Source organism: Muscardinus avellanarius (assembly GCF_963383645.1).
Source record: "Muscardinus avellanarius genome assembly, chromosome: 15".
Taxonomy (NCBI): domain Eukaryota; kingdom Metazoa; phylum Chordata; class Mammalia; order Rodentia; family Gliridae; genus Muscardinus; species Muscardinus avellanarius.
In genome coordinates this window covers 15508502-15531279 of record NC_137801.1, presented here as the reverse complement: position 1 = coordinate 15531279, position 22778 = coordinate 15508502, and the positions used below count along the sequence as shown (strand labels likewise).

Sequence of the window (22778 nt, the reverse complement as noted above, 5' to 3'; positions counted from 1 at the left end):
TTATAAAATCCAACTGCAGCTTTTAATGATTCATGGATGTTCAATCTAAGATGCAGGAATAAAGGGAAAAACAACTTTGTTTTGTTTGGGTTTGGTTTGGTTTTGTCATTATTAGGATTTAGGGCAAAGCTGATTAAGTTATGGTGGTAGGATATTATCTTTGGTCTTAGAACTTACTGGCCCTATGAATGTCATACTATTTTTCTAAAGAAATTTTACTTATATTTTTAGTTAACTTTCAGCCTATTTTTTTAAATCATAAAACACCTTGAGCTGTGTTTTCCTGCTTGGGGACTACACTGCCATTTAAGTAGATTTATCTATTTGCAAGTAAATTGGATAGTAATAATAACCAGAGTTCTGGCTTATGAAGAAATACATAATAAATAGCATGAATAATAAATATTTTAACATATTATGTAGAAATTATACAATGAGAGAATTTCTCTTTGGGGGCTGGTTTCTACATTGTTAAAAGCCACATGTGGCACCATTAGGAAAGATGGAAAATAACTGCAGAAAGATCAAGAACTGCTAAAACTTTTCCCCGTTCAGCAGCTTTATCCAAGTTTCTTGCTTGGTTTGAGCACCTCTGAATAACCGCCTTACTCTGTCAGCAGCTCTGTCTGCGTAGATCTCTGCTCCAGTGGGAGCTGCTCATATTACCAGGACCGTCCATTCTCACAGTATGTCCTTGGCCCCAGACTTTGCTGCATGCATACCTGCCTGGCTTGCCCTCGCCAACCCCACCTGCACCCAACAAACCCTAGCACCATCAGGGTCATCAGAGGATGTGCAGGGAAAGGCTTCCTTGGAAAGGCTCTTTTTAGTCAGCTGCTTCCTCTGCCTCCTCTTAGGGAAGCCCTAGAAACATACAGATGTGGCAAGAGGCTACCCTCTTCCCGCCACGCTAGTGCCAGACTCTCATGGAAGTTAAGCACAACATCCCCTGTCCTCTGGCCAGAAACACCCAGAAAATTCAAAGGCCCTATCTTTACTTTCATCAACTGAGATTGAGATTGAATATAGTTAGCAGAAAATAAAATTACAGTAGCCAAACAGAGGGATTTATTTTTCTCATACACCAGAAAATCTAGACGTAAGCTAGAAGTAAATAACATCCCCACAGCAGCCGGGCACGGTGGCGCACGCTTGTAATCCCAGCACTTGGGAGGATGAGACAGGAGGATCGTACAGGTTCGAAGCCAGCCTCAGCTACTGAGTGAGACCCAAATAAAGTATCAAAAATAGGTCTAGGAGTATAGCCCAGAGATAGAAAAGCCCCTGGGTTCCACCCCCAGTACAACAAAATAATAATAATTAATAATAATAATAATAACAACAACATCCCCACCATGCCATCAGGGATGGGGCTCTTGTTACATTTCTGTTCTCTTGTCCTCAGCATGTAGGCCTCCCTCATGCTCGGCCTCCCAGCACTCACAGGACTATTCCTGCAACCCTCGGCCCCTTATGGGATGTCCTGACAGAGAAGGGGAAAGAGTTGCCAAAGGTTTATTCCTGATTAGGCTTCGGCTTATTAAGAAAGAGAGGTCCTCCCGCAGGATCTCCTTCCTATAGATTAGAAATCAAAACTGCCTCATTCCTCCTGGTAAGGGGTATGGAGAAGTCATATATTTTTACTTTCCCTGTCTCCATAGGGGAGGTCAAGGAAAATGAGAGATTTCTTATTGGGTTTTGGGTCCTCACATCATATCTACTGCATCCTTACTTAGCTAGTCCTGAGGCTCATCTTCTAAATTCTTGTACCAAACTCCTTGATACAGCAAATGGCTCCTGTCCACCATAACTAAAACCCACCATAGATATCTCCTTCCACAGTATCTTTGAGCTTCACAATCCCTGGCAAGATAACCTCAGACTAGGGTCTACAGTTTATTTCTTAATCATTGATGGTCCTCTTCAAAGCATGTCCAGATGCACCTGTCCAAAGTAGCGCCCCTCTCAGGTCCCAGGATTATTGTTGTATTTTTTTAAAGGGAGCTTAAAATAGGACATTTTATTGTTTCACTTCTATCCGGGGTGACTGATGACTACTCTCCCCAGCCACCCTCCCATTATGAAGATGAATGTACCAAACCCGTTCTCTGCCCACCAAATATTATAAGGAACACTTTTAAGAGATCCATTTTTGCTGGTGAATATCGTGGTTTTAGACACACAAACTCTGTCAGCCCTTTCTAAAGAAGCTCAGAGTGGTCCAAATAATATCTCAGAATAGACCAGGAGTAGCCATCACATTTTACACTTAAGTGTGCATACCTATGTATGGTAGGTTTCTTACCTTTACAGTTCACCTGTCCTAATTAAATGCCCATTTCCAGTAATTCCCTGTTCTTCAAAACCAATCATCTTTTCTGTCAAACCAGGGCACTCAACTGTGAGATCTTACTAGTGAGCATTCAAAGGTGAGAGCTTACACATACCCCTAAAATAGAGGAGGACTCGGCTTCCCATCCCCAATTCCGCTTCCAAAATCTATTCATGCTCCTCTTCAAAACCTTCCTTTTGGTCATTCACTGTGAGTGTATGTGGCCTCTGCATTGTCCCTGGATGCTATAATTAGTGCTTATGTAGCCTCCTCTCAGCTGGGGTCTGAACAGAAAGAAACACCTGGACTTGCCCTCTTCCTTGTGAGTGAGTATTCATCCAACTTTTAATAGCACCAGCCAGTCTGGCTCGGCAGTGTCCGTGTGCTTCAGCCTCTGCTTCTGGCCTCCATTACAGTGTCAGCTCTTGAACATCTTCAAAGGAGGCAGCTGGCTCTTCTATTCCACAGCCCTTCTCTGTAGAGACATGCATAGGAGAAAATAATGAATGAAATAGAGCTTCTGCCTTAAAGTTACTGAAAGTACACTAGAAGAAACAGATGTGAATTTTGTTGATATATCACAGGGCAGTCATAAAAATAGATAGAGGGCATTTCAGATGGGAGCATTTCTACCTGGATTAGTAATGGAGGAGAAGATAAGTGAGCTCAGACTCGAATATGACTGACAGTGGCATCAAGTTAGGTGACAGGAGGAAGTAGAAGGCAGCCTCTGTTGTAGATTGTATTCACTCGGAAAACCCAGTGATCACACTGAACGGTGAGATGAATGTCCTATGGGTCTTTAACTCAACTATTTCAACCCTTTTAGACCCTTCACTATAAGTCATACGTCCCATAGTAATATTTGAACATCAGGCAGATTTCAGAAGTTGGTGGTAGCCAATAAAATAAAGTATGAGACTCCTCTGTGAGTCATGTTTACATCTGAATTTTTATTTTTAATGAAGGAAAAGTAAATCATTAACATTCTTCTGAATCATTCTCTTCCCTTCATGGTTTTGTTTCCATTACTCTTGGTACTAGACATTTCCTTCACTGCGGCACTTGGAATTCTGAATGCTACTGGGTCTCCAGGAATGCTGTCGACAGTCATTGCCAAGAGAAACGTGTTTTCCACTGAGGAAGTTACACTTCTACTTGGTGTTATTACTTCTGACCACTGTGGTGCATTGCGGGCATTTCTGAGGGGTGACAAAGATGGCTTCCTCAGAGCAATTACTGGAAAAGAAACTGGCATTCTGGTTAAGAAAAAAAAAAAAGTAGACTTAGATAGGAAATTACCAGGAAAAAATAAATAAGAATAAAGGTGGGAAGAGATACATGCCCTGATTGGGAAAACATATATTTTAAGAAATGTAAGATTTCCCCTGTTATTTAAATTCTACGTTTTTTTTTTTTTTTTTAATTATTACTACCAGGCTCGCAACATGACTGGGAGGAAGGAAGGGTGAGTGGGCTGGGTTACAAAGGGAAATGCATCAAGAAATGAGTGTGTGTATGTTTGTATCACTTCAAACTGCACTATGACGTGTAATTACAATGCACCAGTACAGGTAGAGAAAACAATAATTTAGAAATGACAGATACCTCCATGAATTATCACAAAACAAAACTTTCAGCAACCGCTACCCTGCTGAAGACCAGCTCCGGCCAACCCAGGGGCCTCTGCCTGGATCTCAGAAGCCTCCTTTAAGCCCTTGATGATCCCTTACTCCACCCCCCACCCCCACCCCCAAATGTAGTTACTGTCTTGACATCTACCCGCGTTGCTTAGTTTTGCCTGGTTTTGAACTTTATACCACTTGTGTGTTCTATCGTATCTGGCTTCTCTTACACAGCATTGTGTTGGTGAGGCTCACCCTTATAGTTGATCAGGTAGCTTCAATCTCTCTTTAATTTTTATGACTATACTTTGCCTCTGAAGGAATATATGTCAGTGAATTTATTCTACTGTTGCTGGCATTTAGATTTTTTTTTTTCCAGTTTAGGACTGTTAACATTAATACTGTGAAAAACATTTTTATACTTGCCTCTCAGTGAACTTGTACGTGAATTTCTGTTGAATTTTTATCAAAAAAATGAAATGTAGTTTATATGTTCAGCCTTAGGAAAGAGTACCAAATGAATTACAAATGGTTACAGAGTTTATATTCCACCAGCTATGTATGTGGGGCAACGTTTCTGCATTTGCTCACCAACACTAGTCTTGTCTGTTGTTTTGTTTTCTAACTTTGATCCATCTAGTAGGCATAGTGTGTGTGTGTGTGTGTGTGTGTGTGTGTGTGTGTGTGTGTATTTTACTGTCTTAAGATTTATTTTGTTAGTAACAGTTTAATTAATTGAATAATGTTTTTCCTTATAAAGGCAGAAAAGGAAAAGAGAATAATTCAGAAGAGTGTTGTCTAATTTTGCTTCGTTAAAAATATAAGCTAGGCCGGGCGTGGTGGCACACGCTTGTAATCCCCACGCTTGGGAGGCGGAGACAGGAGGATCGCGCTGGTTCGGAGCCAGCCGCGCTGGCTTAAGAGACCCTGTTTCCAAATAAAAATATAAAAATGGGTCTAGGACTATAGCCGGAGGTAGAAGGGCTCCCAGGAACCCCAGTACCACAAATAAATAAATAAATAAATAAATAAATAAATAAATAAATAAATAAATAAATAAATAAATAAATAAATAATAAATAAGTAAAAAGGACTCACTAAGGAGTCTAATGCTCTATTTTATTGGCTATCACCATCTTCTGAAATCTGTGGAATATCAAATATTACTATGGGACTTGAGCTTAGAGTAGAGGGTCTAAAAGGTTTGAAATAGCTGAGTAAGAGCTAAAGTTGGGGACTATTCTATCATATTGGAAGAATTGCAGATTTTTTTGTGTTTGTGGTACTAGGGGGTGGAACCCAGGAGCTTTCTAACTCCAGACTACACCCCCAGTCCTGTTTTATAATTTTTTTGGAAACAGGGTCTCACTAAGTAGCTGAGGCTGGCTTTGAACCTGTGTGATCCTCCTGTCTCAGCCTCCCAAGCACGGGGATTACAAGCATGAGCCACCATGCCCGGAAGATTTTTAAATTTGTATTTCTATGGCAACTAATCCGGTTAAGTACCTTTTCATAATTTTACTAACTTCTGAAATTCCTGCTCATGTCTTTTTTTATTGGATTATAGAAGCTTTAAAATACATCCTGGATACCTGTGTGGGTGTGAGTGTGTGTGTATCTGTCTGTCTGTCTGTCTGTCTGTCTGTCTGTCTGTCTGTCTCTCTCTCTCTCTCTCTCTCTCTCTCTCTCTCTCTCTCTCTCATATTGGAGATTGTACCCAGGGGCATTCTAACTCTGAGCTAACCCCCAGCCCTTTTTATTTTTTATTTTGAAACAAGGTCTTGCTAAGTTGCTGAGGCTGGCCACAAACCTGTGGTCTTGTCTAGCTCAACCCCCCAAGAACTGGGATTACAGGCGTGCACATACCTTCTTCCACTGTGGGAATTGTCCCCGCGCTCTCAGTGCGGTCACAGTGAGCAACTTCTTTCCTGCAACAGCGGGCCCTGGTGGACAGCCATCCTCTTTCCAGCTCTCCTGGGTCATGTGGCTGGCACCGAGTGTGATAAGGACAGGCGAGCCCCAGCTAAGAGTCCAAGGGGGACACCATTAAAACAAAAATCCCTTTGTGTTCTCCAGTTGATGGACTATTTAAAAAAAAAGAAAAAGAGGTTTTCTACCGGACTGGACTGGTAGGAATAATAACTGTTCTCAGTTCAGGGGTTTTTCCTCTAATCCTTTCAAAAGATTCTTTCTCCATCTTCATTGTTTCTCACACAGCTGTTCTGATCAGTACTTGGCTGACGCCAAAGGAAACCCTCAGTGGGTCTCTAGTGCCTTTCCTCCCCACTAGTCTATGTTTTTAAAAAAACAAATACTGTATTCACCTCCTTACACTATCAGTCCTGTCTCTTTGTTTCAAAATGTACCTAGATTTTATTTCAGCCAGGTATGGTAAGGTAACAGACATAAGAACAACTGCCTTTGAAAGAAGAGTTTATTTCTTACAGTTTCCAAGAGGAGCAAGGGGCCTGCTGCCCCAACAGGGCCACACAGAGAAGCACCTGTAGGCTCAGGAGGCAGAAGGGACACAAGGGAGCCCAGAGCCTGTGTTATGGACTCCAGGTGCAGGGCTGGCTGAGAGGTCAAGCAGCTGGGCAGATTTAGGATGGGCTATTTGGATTAATTTGGGCCGGCTTTGGTCTGTTGGGGTGGTTTCCAGCTACCTTGCTGGTACTTGACCCTGGGATGAGATACCACAAAAAATATTGGCTTGCTGTGTAGGTTTTCTAGAGGAGGTGGTCATGGTATGGGCTTTGGATTAGTTGGCTTGCATATGAAAAGAATCTATCACTGAGAATTAGCTAACTCTGGGTTAGCTAATTCTCAGAGGGTAGTCCTGCCCCAGCCAGCAAGGCCCCCAAGATGTCAATGCATAATAAAATATGGAAAATAAAAAACATGATTCTTACACTCAAATCAGGGAGGTTACCAAGCTCTCCTTGTCTTCTTCCTTCCTGTACTGCGGCCTGGAAACTTCACACAGTGATCGGAGGTGGTTACAGGAGTTACCCCGTGGGTTTTGCTTTTCTCAAGGATGGCTATCTTTTCATGGCCCAGCATCCTTTGTCTTGAAATCTGTTTTCATATTTTTATCTATGTTTATTTTATTATATATATATATTTTTTTTAGTGGTACTGGGGATGGAACCCAGGGGCCTTCTACCTCTGGGCTACACTCCCAGACCTGCTTTTTTATATTTTTATTTAGAAACAGGGTCTCTTAAGCCAGCTGAGGCTGGCTTCGAACCTACGTGGTCCTCCTGTCTCAGCCTCCCAAGCGTGGGGATTACAAACATGTGCCACCACGCCTGGCTGTGTTTTTCGTTTTAGATGAGGGCAAATCTAGCGCCTCTTAATCTATATTCAGAAGTAGAAGAACTATGTGAAGTCATTTCCACATGAAATTAAAATTCAGTTGAGATTTTTGGAACCAAATACTTTTAAAAACTTGACTTATATATTAATAATTCAGCAGTCTTATGAGCAGATTGTACCTTACCATCTCTGAAAACATTTTTGCTTCATAAAAAGTGACCACATGTCACAGACTTCATGAGGAAAAGTTTTGTTCTGTTTTTATAAACAGCTGAAGATCAAAAGTCTTTGTAGTAACAGTGCTTGCATTTTAGCTATTTCTTGCCCTACAAAACTATTAACAAAATGCCAAATAGAGGGCATTAAACCACACATCTAATGCTACAAAGTAATGCAATTGTGGGAGGCACCTTGGGCTGCATCTCACTTGGCAGCCATGAATGAGCCAGAGTCAGGCCTCCCCACACACCTCCTTACCTGGTATCACACCGCACAAGTCCAGGTGACCTTTCCATTGCACTTCCAGCCCTCTGTGACTTACATGATGGGGATGGGATGGGGGGAAAACAAAGTAATGACACCAGTCAAAATGGAATTCAAAGCCAGGCATGGTGGCGCATGCTTGTAATCCCAGCATTCGGGAGGCAGAAACCAAAGGATCAGGGTTCGCCAACAGCCTCAGCTACTTAGTGAGGCCCTTCGCAACTCAGTGAGACCCTGTTTCAAAATAAATAATTAAAAAAATAGGGCTGGGGGTGTAGCTCAGAGGTACAGTGCCCCTGGGTTCCATCCCCAGTACTGAAAAAAAAAAAAAATAGAATTCAAGGTACAACACACTGGATGAAAATTTTCTGACATGTATAAGAAAGCCATGTTTTTAATTCATATTAAATCTTCCTGTCTTCCTCTATTTGACATCTTGGAAGTGAGAGTCACTTTGCTTATTTTTCAACCAGTATAATGGGACTAATCCTCACTAAAAAACTCTTAAGATTCTTCAAACCTATGTTTAAAAATAAACATTCTAGCCAAGCGTGGTGGTACACGCTTGTAATTCTAGTACTTGGGAGGCTGTGGTAGGGGGATCTCAGCTTTGAGGACAGGCTCAGCGAGTAGTAAGACGCTCATCAACCTAGCAAGATCCTTTTTCAAAATTAAAACTATAATAGGGTTAGGGGAGCCAGGCATAGTGGTGCACACTTGTAATCCCGGTGCTTGGGAGGCTGAGACTGGAAGATTGCAGGTTCGAGCTAGCCTCAGCTACTTAGTAAGGCCCTCTCTCAAAATAAGAATAAAAAAAAGAATCAAGCTGGAGGTGTAGCTTGGAAGTAGAATGCCCCTAGGTTCAAAAAAAAAAGAAAAAAAGACCCAGTACAAATAAATAAATTTTTAGTTGTTTCCTTAAAAAAAAAAAGTATAATTTTATGTTCTAACTGTATGAGTTTCCCTAATGTACATGATGTATCTGTAGCAATTTATACTTCTAATCTTAAATCATAGCATAATCATACTGATGAGGTACAAGTGCACGTGTCATCCACTGTGGAATCTGACCCCAGACGGTTGGACCAGTAAGCGTTGCTATTGAGAAGCCAAGCAAGATCGAGCCACATTTCTTCTCAAGGAGATGCTCCTGTTTCCAGAGACTCTGCATGTTACCTGTTCATGTGTGTCTCTTGCCCTCACCAATATCTCATATCAGATAACACTTGGACTATAGAAAAGGGAGATACATGGGTTTACTAAGATTTAATTTGAGTGCTCGCTTCAGCAGCACATATACTAAAATCGAAACAATGCAAAGAAGATTAGCATGGCCCCTGCGCAAGGATGACACATGTTCGTGAAGTGTCCCGTATTTAAAAAAAAACAAACAAAATTAATTCGCTGTTTGTTCCATGTACGCTGAATGTTTTGACTTTTATGTTTTTTAATGTAGCTAATGCTGCCTACCTTGGGGGCCAAGAAATGATGCAAGTGGTGAAGAGAGACGACGACATCATAAAGGAACACTTATCTAAGGTAATCACTTCAGGGCCACGCAGAGAAGTAGGCGGGCAGAGATCTTTACCAAGCACCAGTCTGTAAGACCTAAAGAGTTTGTAGGTGCAGACGGAGTTCTAGTTCAAATTAGCGTTGTCCTTGAAGTTGTGTACAGTAAGTAAAGCTGATTACCTAGTTATTTAACTGTGTTTTAACCTGTTTTGTTGAATTTATTAGAATTAGTACGTTTCTATTTGGAAAATGCATTATACTGAGAAGGAACAAGGCGTGTGGAAACATAGCAAAAGAACTAAAATTGCGTATGACCTGGGGAGCAGTAAGCCCACCTGTCCTGTTCTCCAGTATGTTGAAGTAAGACTGCCTCACTCTTACTCGAAAACAGTTTTCTGAAATACTCAGCTAGACTCTTGCACAAACATATTAAGAAGTACCAGTCTCTGAAACTAGGTAGCCGCCGTGTTTAAATGACACCTGAACACCTTAGAATATGGGTAGCTGGACCACCTCTGCAGCATCATTTGTTCATTCTGAATAGGATAGAGCTGCATTCTTTTCATTATTATTTTGTTCATGGTGCTGGAAACTGAACCCAGGACCTCATGTGTGCCAGACAGGCGCTCTACCGCTGACCTCACCCGAGCCCAGAGCTGCACTGTGTAATACCATAACCACTCACCACATGTACTTATTGTTTGACTTGAGATGTGCTATAAATGTAAAATATACACTGAATTTCAAAAACTAGGTCCCTGAAAATTGTTTTCATCACATGTTGAAATGATAATAGATACATTTTACCTATAAAATATGTTATTAAAAGTCAATCGCTCATTCCTTTATACTTTTTTAGCATAGTTACTAAAAATTTTTAAAAATTTTTAATTTAAAAAAAATTTTTTTAAATTTAAAATTACCTTGCTTTATCCTTCTGTTAAACAGCACTGATCTAAAGCTTTACAATTGGTACCGTACCAAACAATATGACCTCTGCTGGGTACAGTACAATAATCCCTGCCAAGCAGCCAACTCTTAGAGGGCCGGAGCCTGGAAGTAAACTCTTAGATACCTACTAGATTTAGAATTTCCTCATAAACTTTGAGACATTTGGCTTAATCTTGCATAGTGTTCATTTATAGTTCTGTAACTTCCCAATGCAGTTTTCTTAAAGCAAGAAATATATGTGTTCTTAAAATATATATTTCCAGAATATTGAAAATATCCACCCAGAAAGGACTTTGGAAATTCACAATCTGTGTCTGTCATATGGCCCGAGTGATCATTGTATTCCTTAAATAGCAGCTGTCTAGAGGTTTAAAAAAAAAAAAATTGAACCAGAAGCAAGCCCTCACTTACTGAATGCAGGAGCTGGGGGCCTCAGGAGAGCTCTCTCTCCAGGACTCTCAACGACTTCCATCCATTGAGGGATGTAAAAACACAAGAAAATAGTATTTTGTTTTTCAGTTAAATTTCAAGTGAGTCTGCTTCAAAAATGCATTCAAGTTCTCCAAGTTGGAAGTTCATAAAAAACAATTTAACTTCCAGTTAATAATAAGACTGGCAGATGCTCACTTCCAAAACTCACACATGCTGAATGACTAGACCCATCCTGTGTTGGAGCCCATCCTACCACCTGGGGAAGCCAGCTGCTGTTACGAACTCCTCAGTTCTGTATTCTGTTTGTATGTTGTGCTCAGAAAGAGGTCAGAGAAAGGTGCTAACTTATTCCTGTGCTAAGTTAAATCCATATGCAACTGTAATCATTCCCAGATAGAGGTCTGTTCATGGTAACTGTGTCAGGGCTGTAAGTTTACTTGGAACTGTTATGGGAGAAATACTGGGGTATAATGGTAGATGGCAGACATTTCAAGGTTAGTGTTAACACGCAGTCATAGAAATAAACTTTTCCAACTCCGGGGAATAGTTTTGTTTCTGAGACAGCATTAAACACACTTGTAGAATTTTGGGAAACAGGGTATTGTTTAGTTTAATGGTTCACAACTACCTTGCAGTTCATTGATTATATATTCTGCCAGCTAAATTTGAGCTCTCTGCTCAAATAATACAATTCTAGTTCCTAACTGAAACTAGACACAGAAAGACAGGAAGTTTATTGCAACTTTTTGTTTCTGTAATGAAAAAGGGGAAACATGCTGTAATTTAATATTGATAAAAGTTGAATCAACATAATATATCCCAGTCTGCTTGTGAAAGTGGGGAAGCGAACAAGGAACATAGTTCTAGGGAAAGTGAGTGCCTGACTCCCGCCTTCCAGCCACCTCAGCAGTCAAACCTGAAAGCCAGTTCCTGAGATTAGAAATATCTCAATTTTTGATATTTGAAGGATACACCAAGGCATTCACAAACTTTATCCCTGTCCATTATAGAGTTTTTGAGCCACAGATTGTTGCAAAAATCATTCACTATATCTCAGTTCTTCAACTAAAATAGTTCTGAAAAATGTGGTTTTTTGCCACTTAGCCAGAAAGCCACAGGAAAGTGATTCTAAAAATAGCCTCTCTACTGTATTACCCAGAAAGCTCCTCCACTAGAAAATTATACCATAACCAGCAGGCTTTGGTTTTAGTTCAAATTTTCTACCACTCGATTTCCATTGTCTGCATGAAGAGGAATTTTAGCATTCTGGAGATATTTTGGCCTTTTTAACTAAAATTTTCACTAGCCTAATTATCCTCCTCCCAGGACCTAAAGACTTTATATCCAGTATTGAATAGTTACTTCCCTCTCCTGGAGCAAATATGTCAGACTCATAGTTGTTTCCAGAGGAGCGTACCATGGTGTCTGGCATCCTAGGTTATGTGATGTTTTCACTGGAGTAAATCCTACCTGTTCTTTGGAACTTGGCTCCAGTGTCATCCTGAAGAGGCCTTGCCCAGCCCTGGTTTGGGTCAGATGTCCTTCCCCTTAGCTCTCATGGCACCATATGGAAAGACACAATGTTGTATTTGTCACATATTATTAAAATGGTCAGCCTTCCTCTCGCACCTTGAGATAAGGAACTGTATTATTCTCATTTTTATATCCTCTAAGACCCAGCACAATTCATTATACCCAGTAAATAATCAGCAAATGTGTGCTAGGTGGGTGAAGTGGACGGCAAAGCCATGAGGAAGTCTTTCTAGTGTAAACTCTAACACTTTTGTGCCATGGATTTCTTTGACTCTCTCATAAAGTAGTTGAATGATTTTAGTGCATAAAACAAATTCATGAGATTACCAGAAAAGCCAACTATATTGAAATATAATTATCAATATATCTTAAGAACTAAGTAGTGATATAGTTATACGTACATCTTTATTAGCACATCAAACAACAAAATAAACTAGCTATGACTACTACGGTAAATTTGTATTGATGAATATAACTAATGTTTTTAGTTATCTACAAGTTTACTGCAATTTGAAAATATCCATAATTTGATAGGTAAAAGATATATAAGCATACTGGTTTGTTGTCTGTATTAACTGAGAGAAATACTGAATTGTACTTAGAAGTTACAAAAATAAAATGTAATTGTTTCCCAAGTTAACATAACCTTCCTCCCCAACCCATGGACCTGCCTGGGCCTCTAGACCCCAAGAGAAGGAGCCCTGCATTAGAGAAACTAGAAAAGTTTAGGTAACATGGCATGCATGGTAGCTTGAGCCTGGATTGAGAACAGGCAGTAAGTTGTTGGGGTGCCACTGAAGGGCCTCAGCAAGGGGTAGCCATGAGGGCGATAAGCAGAATATTGACAGGCATTTGACATAGCCACTGACCGATCAGAAACGTAGCAGCTATGAATGGCTGTCAGCCCTGAGGATGGGCGGGGTTCGGTTACTTGGGGGGAAATGTGTGGCAGAATATTGGGAAGTGACGAAACTTTAGGTGGAAAGGCAATTTTCAAGGCCAGTAGAGAAATGAAGATAGAGGGATTGGGGTAGAAATATTTAGGAGGTAGAATTAAAGGAACCTAATGCAAACAGGATATGAGACAAGAGAGATGTAGGAATCTAAGAATATTTCTCTGTGTCTGGACTTGGTGACAAGGGAAGGAATCCCGGAGGGGAGGCAGCGGAGCTGTGGGAGGCAGCTGAGAAAGCAGTTCATTTTGGTGCTTGTGTTTGAGCTGTCTGTGGAGCATCTAAGTGAATACGGGTCTGCCAGAGAGCTGCATGTATGGCATGAAGCTTACGAGAGGAATCTGGGCCGCCCTTGGGTCTGGGCGTGACAGCCCCGGGATGAAGCGTGAGCGTGGGTGGCAGTGATCTGTGGAAGTGTGTGGTTTGAGAGAAGAGGTCAGAGGTGATTCTTGGAGAAGGCGGGGCGGGGAAGGGTAAGCCGGGAATGAAGGGACGGGGATGCGGATGGGAGCCAGAATGGAGAAAAGCAAGGGAAGAGAACCACTGGCATGTTTTTGCCCCTCGAGTCCCCGTGTGGCTGGGAGCCTCTGGGGTCTGCCCTGCTTCATAAGGCACCTGGCCTGTCCAAGGCGACCAAGAAGTCAGCATTCCCTGGTTCTCTCATTGGTCTCAACTATAAGGGGATACATGTCTCATTCATAGAAAAGTGAATTAGTGTTTGGTTATAAACTTGAAGTTTTCATTTAAAACTCAGGAGGGAAATTCTAAACTGCCGTGACCATCTCTGGCCCAGGCTTATGGGAACAGCCGGTGTGTACTACTCAGCCTGAATCTGAGCATTACCATCGGTCCACAGGAGGCTGAACTTGTTCCCAATAGAACACATGGGCGCAGGTTTGGGAATGAGGTGGGCAGGGTGGGGGGGGGGGCGAGCTGCCTCAGCCCCAGAGGCCAGGGCTATGCTGGCTTGGGAAAGGAGCAGAGTGTCCTCAGGATCACAGGCTCTCCCACCCTCCTTAGCCAGAGGTGAGTGCACGCTGCCTTTGGGAACAGCCCTCCTCACGCCTTGCTTGCAGAATGGGCATGCAAATCCTTCTGACATGCACGGTCCTGCTTGGTGGAGCATAGGAAGTGCTCCCTGGACCAGCTGACCACGACTGCCTTTCCGCCAAGCCCCGTTCTGAAACGGATTGCGTTAGTTCTGCTTGTTTAATTTGAAGCCTGTCCAGAATGTCATCCTGGAAACAGATAGGTTTGTTTTTATCTCGATCATTCTGACCTCGAGAGCGTCATTGGAGGTGACTGTGTTGACATACCCTTGAGTTCTCCAAGGGGAGCCTGATCGGAAGGAGATCCACTGGAAAGCAGAGTGCTCAGCTAGCTGCAGCCTCCAGCTCTGCCGCTCTTGGTCACGTGATCCTGCCTAAGTTACTGAACCTCGCCGTGCCTCCTTTTTTCAGCGATAAAATTATTTACTACTAGTATTTTTATGCAGTTGTTCCAGAAGTATAATGCTATAATCTAGACCTTATCCTTTAGACCTCAGAATAGTAGCTGCATGCAGTTAGCAGTCAGTGACTGTTCCTTGTTGCTATTATAAAGTTAGCCAGAGCCTCGATATTGCTCTGAGTGCTTCTTAAAAAGACTATTCGCCTAACTCTTTCTTCCCATCCACACTCCCTTCCCAGGTGTTTTCATTGTGCAGTGTGAGCTGTTCATGACATTAAGTATTGGCCAAGAGACCCTGGACTCCCCAGGCCCATTCTAGGTCACAGACACCTCTCCCCCTCAGGAGCTGTTGAATAGGAACCATGATGAGGGAAAACGCACAGCACTTCACTTTTACCAAGACTCAGGCCCGGTACCCAAGTGCAGAGGATTCTGATGAGCTGAACTCATCCCTTTCTCGCTTAAGAACGACCATCCCAGCACATCTTCACTTTGCTGTGGCATATGCCCAGGGAGGAGAAGAGAACAGGGGGGTAATTGGCTCCCAATACCTCATAGTCTGCTACCTCACCAGAGGAAAGTGGACACCTTCAATCAGCGTCTCACTGCAGTCCCCTGTAAGAGGTGAAGCTAGTCACTAACAGGCTCTATGACTTCCACGAGGGAGGGAGAGTTCTGGCCTTTACACTACACCAGGCAGGAAGGAGAGCCCCTACTCTGCACACCTGGGGTGCGCAGCTGCTCCAGCTGCCAGAAGCGGGGCCAGGCAGGGCCCTGGCGGAATGACCCTGCTCCTCTGGCACCTCCATCCCCAGCCTGTTCCCTGGGGGCCTGCAGGGGGAAGCAGGTTTATGAGTAGGAAGTACTATGTTTTCCCCTCCACCTCTATGGAGATTTTAATTCAAGACTGGTAATTGAACGAGATAGGGATAAATGGAAGAAAGGAAATAAGGTAAGTTGAAAACTAAATACTCTAAACCATCTCCCTTTCTTTGCAAAACTCTAAAAGAATTGTTCAGGTTGCTCAGAAAGACCGCAGTAAAGTGTCAAAGCTTTGTGGCTACTTGTGACTAAGTCACTTGAAGGAGATGCTTATATTACAGTGTAGGTTTCCTTTCTTACTGCCGCAAGGTGGAGGCCTCAGTGTCTTGGATTCTGCCAGGAGGGGAGCGCAGGTGCCTCTTGCTGGCATCCAGCCTGTCCTAGATTCACCCCAGAGATGGCTGCACTGGATGACCTACTAGTTTGTTCCCTGAGCCCCAGAAAGTTGGAAGGATGAAAACAGGGAGGCGATGGTAGGACAGAGAAAGTTAGCTGAGAGGTGGGAGCATCCTGAGCGCAGGTAGGATGTCCCCCAAAGGCCTTTGTGTTAAAGGCTTGGTCCTCAGCTCGGTGCTAGCAAAGGTAATGGAACCTTTAAGCGATGGAGGACCTCGGAGGACCTCCTTGGAGGTTGAAAAAGAACAAAGCTACAAGATGTATATTTTCTGATTTCAAACCTTATAAAGCTACAATAATTGAAACAGTGTAGTACTGTTCTAAAGGCAGATATATAAACCATTGGAGCTAAATAAAAGCCTAGAGATAAATTCTTCCATATATTGTCAAGTTATTTTTGACAAGGTTTCCACGAACATTTGGTGGAGGAAATACTAATCTTTTAACTAAATATTGTTGAAAAATAATAATTACATGAAAAAGAATAAAATTGGACCCTTACCTAACACCATATATGAATAGTAACTCAAAATAGATAAAAGACCTAAATATATATCTTAAGACTGTAAACTTTTAGAAGAAAATCTGGGTCATAAAACCTCACAACATTGAAATTGGCAGTGATTTCTTGGATATTATTTCAATGGCACAGGCAACAGAAGGGTAAACAAACTCCCTAAAAAATTAAAAAATATTGTATATCCAAAGACAATGTAAACAGAGTTAAGTTACTGATAGAATGGGATAAAATATTTCCAAATGCTATATCTGAAGGTATATTAATATCCCAACTAGAAATCCTAAAAATTAGCAACAATAAAAGCAAACAATACAATTTAGATAGGTAAAGGACTAACATAAATAATGAATCTCCACAGATAACCAATCTTAGTTGTCTGTTGGATGGAAAATCTTGTTTCTCTGGTTCTGGTGTGTGTTATCTAATTCTTCTTTGTAGTTAATCTCTTTGAGTATTTTCTCTAGCGCTGGTTTTGAAGACATAAATTCCTTGAGTTTCTGTTTGTCATGGAAGCTTCTTATTTCCCCATCTAATTTGATAGAAAGTTTTGCTGGGTAGGAAATTTTTGGCTGGAAGTTGTTTTCTTTCAGAGTTTGGAATATGTTACTCCAAGCCCTTCTGGCTCTCATGACTTGGTTTGGGAAGTTTGGAATGATTCTAATTGGTTTGTCTCTGAATGTCACTTGGCCCTTTGTTTTTGTTGCCTTTAAGATTCTCTGCTTGGCTTCCACATTGGTCATTTTGACAATTATGTGCTGTGGGGATCCTCTTCTCCGATCCTGTCTAAAGGGAGTTCTATAAGTTTCCTGGACCTGTGTATCGACCTCTTGCTCTACGTTTGGAAAATTTTCTGCTATTACTTCCTTGAAGAGATTATTGATCCCTTTGGTTTCACCTCCTTTTCCCTCCTCTATTCCAATTATTCTTAGGTTAGCTCTCTTAAAATGGGCCCATATTTCTTCAATGTCAGATTCCTGCTGTTGGATTTTTTTTTTCTAAATTAGAAACTATGTGTTCATTTTTGGAGTGACCATCTTCTAGGAGCGAGATTCTATTCTCCATGTGGTCTAATCAGTTGTTTATACTTTGAATTGAGGCCTTTACTTCATTAATTGCATCCTTTATCTCTTTTTGGCTCTCTTTGAATTCTTTTCGAAACATCTCTATTATATCTACAGTTATTTTCCTGATTTGATCTTCTAGAGATCTCTGAATTTCTGTCTTATCAGGTTCTGATGTTGTGGGGTTGTGGGCATTCATTGCTCCATTGTTATTCCTCTTTCCCATAATTTCAGAAGTTTGTGCCTTCTCTGGGTTCTTCCCTGGGTCACTACGACTTCACTTAAGGTGCTCTGGATCTCGAGTCTGTGGTATCTCAGTCCCCACTACTTCTTTACTGGGTTGTATCGCAAAGACTCAGACCCAGGGAGACAGTTGAGGCTGCTTTAGACCATGGGGGGTGCAAGGTTGGGCGTTCTCTATTGAGTGCACTGATGGAGCTGTAGTGGACTCGGTGAAGTCTCTGCTGCTGCTGCCGCCGGTGGCAATATGGCACCACTGCCACGCCCTCGGCCGTGAGGCTGGCGTATTTCTTCTGTTTTTGAGCTCCGCTCTGAGTCCCTGCAAGGTGTGCTGAGCCCAGCCCCTGGGAGCTTTAGACACTCCCTGCGCTGAAAAATCTGCCAAATACCGCCCAGCTGATTCGCAGCTTCTCACCTCGGCTCGCTCTCCGCCACTCCTCTCTGGAGCCTGGTGGGCCCTTGAGTGCGCTGGTCTGGTGCCGTCCGGTGAGCTCGCTGCTTCCATCGACAGTATGGTGCTGCTGCTGCGTCCTCGGGCGTGAGGCCGGCATACCTCCTCTGTGGCTCTGAGCTCCATTCTGAGTCACCCTCCTCTCTGGGGCCTGGTGCTGCAAGGGAAGATGGTACCCGCCGCTTCACACTGCAACTCCGGCCGCAGCACTGTGGTTTGGTTTCTTTCTCATGTCTCGTTTTTTCAACCCTGTATTTCTCTGTCCCTTGTATTTACATTTTTTGTTTCTCTGCTGATGGTGTTTTCTGGCTATGAAAGGCGTTGATTTTGTGATAATAGATATTGGTTGTTAGCGGGGCTCGTAAGCCCCGCTTTTCTTCGTCACCATCTTCCTGGAAGTCTTTTTTTGTGTGTGTGGTACTGGGGTTCCTGAAAACCCTTCTACCTCCAGGGTACACTCCCAGACACCTATTTTTTAAATTTTTATTTGGAAACATGGTCTCGTAAGCCAGCGAGGCTGGTTTCGAACCTGCGTGATCCTCCTGTCTCCACCTCCCAAGTGCGGGGATTACAAGTGTGTGCCACCACACCCGGCTGAACTTGCTATTCTTAATGGCAAGTCTAATAATTATAATACCGATAAGAATAATACCTGTATTCCTATCAGCCAATTGATTAGGAAGAAATAGAGTTGTTTTGTTTGCTTTTTATTGCTAATATTTTGAGATGTTGATATGGCATTGAAAATTGTTTTTGTTAGTTATTTGCCAAATCATAGAAGAGTTTCCAATATTTCTCCGTTCTGTTAGTAATTCATTCTCTATTATCAACTCTTAAAAGCCAGCAACTCAACTCGGTGAGTACTCTTTTGAATCTGTCAGTTTCAGCAATTTCTCATTCAAAAGTTCATAAACTAAAAAAGTAAAACCTAAAAAAATGATAAATAAATTTGGCTTCTGTATAAGAACAAGTTACAACAACTTACAGGGACATGTTAGGAGAAAAGTGTTAAAGGAAAATACATCCATGAGCACAGAGATTGTGTGAACCATAATTCTGCTTTCCTGTAGAAAACCCAAGAAAAGCAAAGGTACAGTCCTGGGAAATCAAAGCTAGAAGACCTGAGAGAACTAAATTTTGTGTTAGTAAAATAATGGATTACTTATGACAAGACTTTGAAAGTAGAAGAATGCCCACCTCAGTAATATGTATTTTATCAATTCTCCTGAGTGTCAAAACAAGTACTAAGGAGAAGCAGACTATAGGAAGTCATTTATTTTCTTTTTTTTTTTTTTTAGTTTTTTTTTAATTTAAACAATTTTTTATTGAACGTAAATAGTATACATTTACACTATATTTGATGCCCTCCCCCCTCCCACCAATGGCTGTCCAGGTTAACCATGACTTATTCATAATTTTACACATGTTCAGGTGTAGACCCTCGTTAATCAAGACCAACCTTCCTCCTCTCCTATCTTACCATCCAAACTTAGCTAGTATTTCCCCTTCAATAACTGGAGTCCCACTGGTAATCTTTGTGTTTCCTAGTTTGGGCATATTAGAGGAAACATATGTATCTTCTTCTTTTGTGCTTGGCTGATCTCACTTAACATAATGTTCTCCAGGTTTTTCCATCTCCTTGCAAATGACATAATTTTGTTCTTCTTTATGGCTGAATAGAATTCCATTGTGTGTATTTTCGTGTGTAAATTTTGTGTTAGTAAAATAATGGATTACTTATGACAAGACTTTGAAAGTAGAAGAATGCCCACCTCAGTAACATGTATTTTATCAATTCTCCTGAGTGTCAAAACAAGTGCTAAGGAGAAGCAGACTATAGGAAGTCATTTATTTTCTTTTTTTCTTTCGTTTTTTTTTTTTTTTTTTGGTGGTACTGGGGTCCCTGGAAGCCCTTCTACCTCCGGGTTACACTCCCAGACCTATTTTTATACTTTTTTATTTGGAAACAGGGTCTCTTGAGCCAGTGCGGCTGGCTTCAAACCTGCGCCATCCTCCTGTCTCCGCCTCCCAAGCACGGGGATTACAAGCATGCACCACCACGCCCGGCTGGAAGTCGCTTATTTTCTTCTAAACCTTTTACTATAAGCACCCTCTGGTAACCTGAGATTCTTAGTTAACAATTCCAGTGTTTTTATAGCAGCTACCACCCCCATGACCTGCAGCGCCCACATGGAAGAACCACGCAGTCTTAGGAGGCTTTAAATATAGTTGGGTTTGCTTCTGTGAACAATTATCACGCTTTGTCAGTTTTCGTATCCAGTTTAAGACCTCCTATTCGTCAGGTCCTTTGTTTTCCTAACATGGATCATTTCACTGTGGGTTGTAAATGGCATAATAAAAAGCACCAATCAGGACGGTTGTCTCTGGATTTCTAGCCCAGCTTTACAGCTCACCCATTGCCTGCACCAAAGCAAGCGAGTCTCACTGAGGCAGAAGTTCCTTTTGTGTAGAGATGGTGTGCCACCCTCAGCACGGAGGCAAGGATGCAGTGCGTTACGATGTGGAAACTGACACATGATGCTCGGCTCCCACAAGTAGCTGAGGAGTCGCTGCAACTCGTGTGCATCCCAGCCTAACAATAGCATGGCTCTTAGTCACCGTGTTTTGGTATCCGGTTAGTTCCCTTTCTTTCCACTCCACCTGTCCACCTCCAGCCCCCACCACTACCTCCACACACCCCATACGTTTTCTTCTTCCTGTCTATAGTTACAGTGCAGAGTCCTCTGGTCAGACCTACTGCCTGTGATTTATAACCTATAAGGAACAGGAAATATCTCAAGCCCGTGTTCATAAAGGCATTAGATAAGCACATGTTTTACTTATAAGCTAAGATTTTCATAGCTATTCAGTGAATATAGCCTGAAGAAGAACTTTTTAAAACAAAATACAATTTTAAAAACCTTGACCCCCTCCATCAGTTAGGGATTTAACTAAATGGAGTCTACTCTAAACAGTTAGCAGTCGTGGAGAATTGAGAAAGAGACCCAGCTGAACACAGGGGAAATCTAGAATCCTGTTGCAATATCTTGAACACCAATGCCGCTCCCTGTAACCTGCCACAGACATCCCGTGCTCCGTGATTACTTGATGTGGTTTGTTTCTTGGGATGCCTGTTGAATACCCTGCTCAGCTACCGAGCATCTTGGCGCATGAGGAAAGGGCGGAGGGCTCACCAAGATGGGCATCTAATTGGAAGTATTCCAAGTTAATAATCACTTCACTGAAAAGGAAATGTTAAATTCCTCTTAAAAACCGTCCTTGAGCCAGGCATGGTGGCGCACACTTGTAATCCCCGCGCTTGGGAGGCGGAGACAGGAGGATCGCGCTGGCTTAAGAGACCCTGTTTCCAAATAAAAATATAAAAATAGGTCTGGGAGTGTAGCCCGGAGGTAGAAAGGCTTCCAGGAACCCCAGTACCACACACACACACACAAAAAAAGTCCTTGAAATGGCAGGCAGAAAGCAACAGCAGGTGTGGACGGGATGCGCTTGTCAAGAGACAGAGATCTTTCTACCTAGCTCTCCTCTGCCTGACTCTTCCCTGTTACAGATTTCACAGGCTCACCTACGTAGCATGTACTGGTGGGAGGATCCCAGTGTGGCTTCCTCCGTGTCTGGGTATCTTCAGGCACAAGTGTGCCTCAGAGCAGAGAAGCCAACCAAATTTCTAGATGTCTCAACATTGTTTCACACTCGGGAAATACTGAATAACCATGTATGGTGACTGCTGCCGACACTATTTCCTGAATATAGTTTAAAAGATTCCTGGTGGTACGTAGAGGAAATGATTCAGAGAGAACTTAAAGTATTAGCCCCATCGGTGGGTATTAATACCTGCAGACAACTCGTACTTTAGACAGTGTTTCAAGGGGAAGTGGTTGCAGTTGCTGGGAGATCCGGGGAAGCGTATGTTTCCATGACTGGCAGGAACGGGCATCTCTGGTGATAAGGCGCAATGCCATTGCCACCGTGGACCGAGCTAGTGCGGAGCCAGAGGAAGTCCTGAGACCAGAGGGAGAACAGGCAACTGCCGGCTCGCCCATTCTCCCAGAAGCATAAGAAGTGCATATCCCGCTAAGGGACCGGGCAAAATAAATGTCAGTTATAGGGGATTTAGAGTACCCAAAAATTATTAAAGTGAGCAAAAATGGGAAAATGGAAATAACAAATTAACCAATAAGTCTATCAGCCTTAGGTACTCTGCAGCATTCAAAACTGGAGCCCCAAGAGAGAACCAGAAAAATCCCCATGAAGTGATGCAGAATAAATCTAGGCCTCAAGACTGGATTATTAGTAATTTCCTCTCTACATCGCTTTGCTCTTTATTTGTCTCTTCAAGTTTTGGTTAAGTCATAATGTTATTGTAATTGAGGCCAGTGCCTTTATAAAAGCAGTCTCACCTGCCCCATATGCAGATCATGCATTTAATGATTCATACAATAAAACCAGCCCATAGGCAGTAACTTCTGTTTTCTGTACCTTCTCCCACCTCTTGATCCACTCCAGTCTCTCTTCCCATTGCAGCCAGGGGAACTTTTCTATCTTAAGGACCTGAACATGTCCCTTCATTCTGCAAAGTCTTTTATTAGGTCCTCTAGACTTGAGAATAAAGTACACCCTTTTTGGTATGCCCAGAAGACACCATCACGACCTGATCTCCCTCTGCCTCTCCAGGCTTATTG

The 22778-nt window shown here is 42.3% G+C and overlaps 1 protein-coding gene across 3 annotated transcripts in view; it reads left to right on the top strand.

The window, feature by feature from the left end:
• LDAH (lipid droplet associated hydrolase) overlaps positions 1-22778 on the top strand; it is a gene marked incomplete at both ends in the record, with an annotated part of 80359 nt that overhangs the window by 56511 nt on the left and 1070 nt on the right. For 2 of the 3 annotated variants that reach the window (XM_080711232.1, XM_080711231.1), the window contains one exon: positions 9212-9294. In XM_080711232.1, coding sequence (XP_080567358.1) covers positions 9212-9294 — 83 coding nt within the window. Of the gene's footprint in view, positions 1-9211; positions 9295-22778 lie in introns of those variants that run through there. The other variant, XM_080711233.1, reaches the window with a different exon arrangement.